Source organism: Vigna radiata, unplaced genomic scaffold (assembly GCF_000741045.1).
Source record: "Vigna radiata var. radiata cultivar VC1973A unplaced genomic scaffold, Vradiata_ver6 scaffold_129, whole genome shotgun sequence".
NCBI lineage: Eukaryota > Viridiplantae > Streptophyta > Magnoliopsida > Fabales > Fabaceae > Vigna > Vigna radiata.
The window spans coordinates 880,982-884,454 of NW_014543107.1; the positions used below are offsets into that span (position 1 = coordinate 880,982).

Consider the following 3,473-nt stretch of genomic DNA (forward strand, 5'->3'; position numbering starts at 1 on the left):
ATATATATATATATATATATATATATATATATATATATATATATATATATATATATATATATATATATATTTAAAGTATATTTTTAGATAGGTTAGCCAAAATATTTTGTTAAATAGAACTGGTTTCAGTAGAAATACTCGCGCATCAATTACAGTGGTTCTTATCATTAGATAAACTTTTCAGAAACATTTTTATAAAAGAAAAAAATTAAAATAATTTTCCATAAGTTTAAATTACTTTATTTATAAACCAATTTATGGAAAGACTAATTTCATTTAATTTTTTTAGAAACAATTATGAACATAAGAAAAACACACACACACACACATATATATATATATATATATATATATATATATATATATATATATATATATATTAAAAATCATTAGTTTCATAAACATGAATTTCATATTTTCCATACTTTTTCTCACGATAATTTGGAGCGAAAAACAATTACACAATACTTGGCATATTTTTATAAGTAATAAAGTAATAACATTAGTGGTACACAAAGGAAGAGAGAGAAATGAAAGAGACGATTACATATTGGTTCCAAGTGAAAAATTTTAGCACAAAAGTCCAGTTATAGCCCAAATTTGAAGCCCAATAGCCAAAACATTTAACCTAAAAAGTCCATTTTCTTTGCAGAATGCATCATTGTTCTGTGGGGCACTGGATGTTTGGTTGCTTGAAGGATTTGCTCCAACTGCAGCTGCATCATAATCATACTTGCATGCTTATTTCCTTCTTACCAGAAATCCATTAACTTGTATTTGGGTAAATTTCTTCTAAATTATTTTTTGATAAAAAAAATAGAAAACAAAAAAATTCTTAAATAAGTTAAAACTAAATTTACATAAGTTAACTTGTAAAAATTCACTTTCTTGAAATATTTTTAATGCACAAATTATTTTTTAAAATTTATAAGAATTGAAGTGTTGAATTAAGTCTGACACTAAATAAAAATAAAAAGGTGAATAATATGTTAAAAAAATAACTCATTATTAAAAAAGTTTAGATAAAAAAAAGTGTTAAATATTTTATACATATTAATTTATCTTTTATTAATGCTGATTTGACAATTTAAACACGTTCTTGGTTAACTAGCAAGCAAAGTTTGATGTCAATTTCATTACCTGAAGGACTTGGTGCAGGACTTGTGCCATTTTTTCCTTTCTCCAACTGATAAAAGACTTGAGCCTCTTGTGATTTGGGATCCATGTGCAAGAGTTCTGCTTCCATTGAAAAGTTACTATTATTAGATACCATGCAATTTTTTTACAAAGAAATATAAGCAAAAGAAAAAAGATATATTAAAATTAACTTTCATGAGTTATGAGTTAAGAGGTATGAATTTTATTGTTTTCCATACTTTTCGAAAAGATAAACAGCAGAAAAATATGAATTCAATGGTATAAAAAATAATATTATTTCTAAGGTTAAATATATTTTTGGTTCTAAACTTTCAATAAAAAATTGGAATTAGTCCTTTTTTAAAATTTTGGCCTAATTTAGTCTTTCAATATTAAAAATGTATGAATTTAGTCTTTTTAACTAAATTTTGTTAGATTTATTTGATGTTTCAAACGCATTTCATGATAGGATATAGATTGTTTACATTATATGACACAGTTTTACTTCAATGTTAATAGAAAATACATTTGAAACGTCGAATAAAATTAACAAAATTTGGTTAAAAATAATAAATCCACATCTTACTAAAGATTAAAGATTAAATTGGTCCAAAGTTTTAAAAAAAATTAATTCCAATTTTTACTTAAGAGACCAATAAATATTTAACTCTATCTTTAATCTAAATCCTTAAAATAAAATGTTTAAGAATTTTCATTGGAATGTAAAATTTAGACTATTATGGATAGGATGTTACCAGGACACTTGGAGACATTGACAGGGGAATTGCATGCAGTGGGAAGATTCAAAGCCAAAGTGACATTAATCTGCAGACCACCAAGGTCAGGATCATTACGATCTTTGATGATTACACACAAACACTTCTTCTTGTTCTTGAGCACTTGCTTCAGACCACTGCAACAATCTGTAGCTGGAGCTGGTGCTTCACCTCCAACATAGGGCAAACATGTTGCTAGCCCCGCCAATTGCTGTGCGCATTCATCTTTGTCATTTGACGAAGAATCTCCCATGGAAGTGCCAACTATCACTGTTGCTACCAACAACAACAACTGTACCAGGTACCACATTTTGTATACAGTGTTCAGAAAATGAAGTGAGAGAAAGAGAGAGATGGGAAAGTGGTTGAGGTGAATGTGAGAATGGAAAGTGCTTAAATATTCAGAAATCAATATGGTGTTGTTGAAAGTATATATAAGTATATATATAGATATAACAAAACATTGTATTTGCTTTTGAAGTGGTTCTTGAGTACCTTTTGAACCTTTGTTAAAATGGGGTTTTGTTTTGCCTTGTATATGATTGGATTATATATTTTGAACTGTGTTTATAGAAGGATTTAAATTTTCTGTATGTTATTAGTATCATAAGAATATAAATAAAAGGAAACATCTTAAAATAATGAAAAAGATGATTGTGGGTGATTTTTATATTAAATTAAAAAATGTAATGAAAATAAATGATTTTAAGATAACATTACAATTATATTAAATACAAACGTTTGTTGTAAACTAATGTTTCTTATAATGTGCAAAAGCAAGAAAAGAGTGGTGTGAACAAAACTACAAAAGTGTATTATAACTTTGTGCGTCACTTCACCAACCCACTAGGGCAAATGATGTATAGACACTTAGTGGCTTCTTGTGGCATGCGTGGAGGACAAGTGGCAAGAAACCATGATATCATATCATCCTTTTGGTGACTTCATATTCATTATTAGATGGCTTTACCTTCATTCACTTTTAGCCTATAGAGAGAAAAAATGTCTTCTACTCTTCCAAAACATGATTGAAAACTTTCATATTCATATGTAAAAGCATATAAGTGTTTGAAGTAGGAAATGAAAGTATGCCTTAAAAGAGATTGTTTTTACTACTCACAAGATGATGTTGAGATAATACAAGACTTAATTAATAAGATACATTTTTAAACTATTATAAGATAAAAAAAAATGCAAAAAAGATCTTTAAGTAGAAGAGTTTTGAAGTTAATTAATTCTTTAGATAAAGATTATTTTTACTTTTGCAACTTATTCTTCTCTTCTAATAATAACACCGAAAACATATAAACTTAAATATTATGCGTGAGTGTTAAATTTTTTAACTTTACGTACCTAAAGATAAACATTCTTAGATTTTGTCGAATATGTCTTATTATATCTACACGTTTGTGTCATTTACTGATTTGAAATAACATTTTATTCTTGTATTTTGTGTTAATAATGAACTTTCGAATGTATTATTATATGCTCTAGTAAGTAAGAAGACTCAATAAATGGAGAGGTGAGTTTTGTTTGAACAATAACTATACGTTGGTTCAT

At 26.7% G+C, this 3,473-nt stretch overlaps 1 protein-coding gene across 1 annotated transcript; it reads right to left on the reverse strand.

The window, feature by feature from the left end:
• Nucleotides 1-457: 457 nt before the first annotated feature.
• Nucleotides 458-2,321, reverse strand: LOC106752950 (protein YLS3). The gene is made up of 3 exons (XM_014634727.2): nucleotides 1,893-2,321; nucleotides 1,141-1,236; nucleotides 458-716 (listed from the first exon to the last, which is right to left on the reverse strand). The coding sequence occupies exons 1-3, from the start codon at nucleotides 2,221-2,223 to the stop codon at nucleotides 571-573; spliced, it is 573 nt and encodes a 190-aa protein (XP_014490213.1). The 5' UTR covers nucleotides 2,224-2,321; the 3' UTR covers nucleotides 458-570.
• Between the last annotated feature and the right edge of the window lie 1,152 nt (nucleotides 2,322-3,473).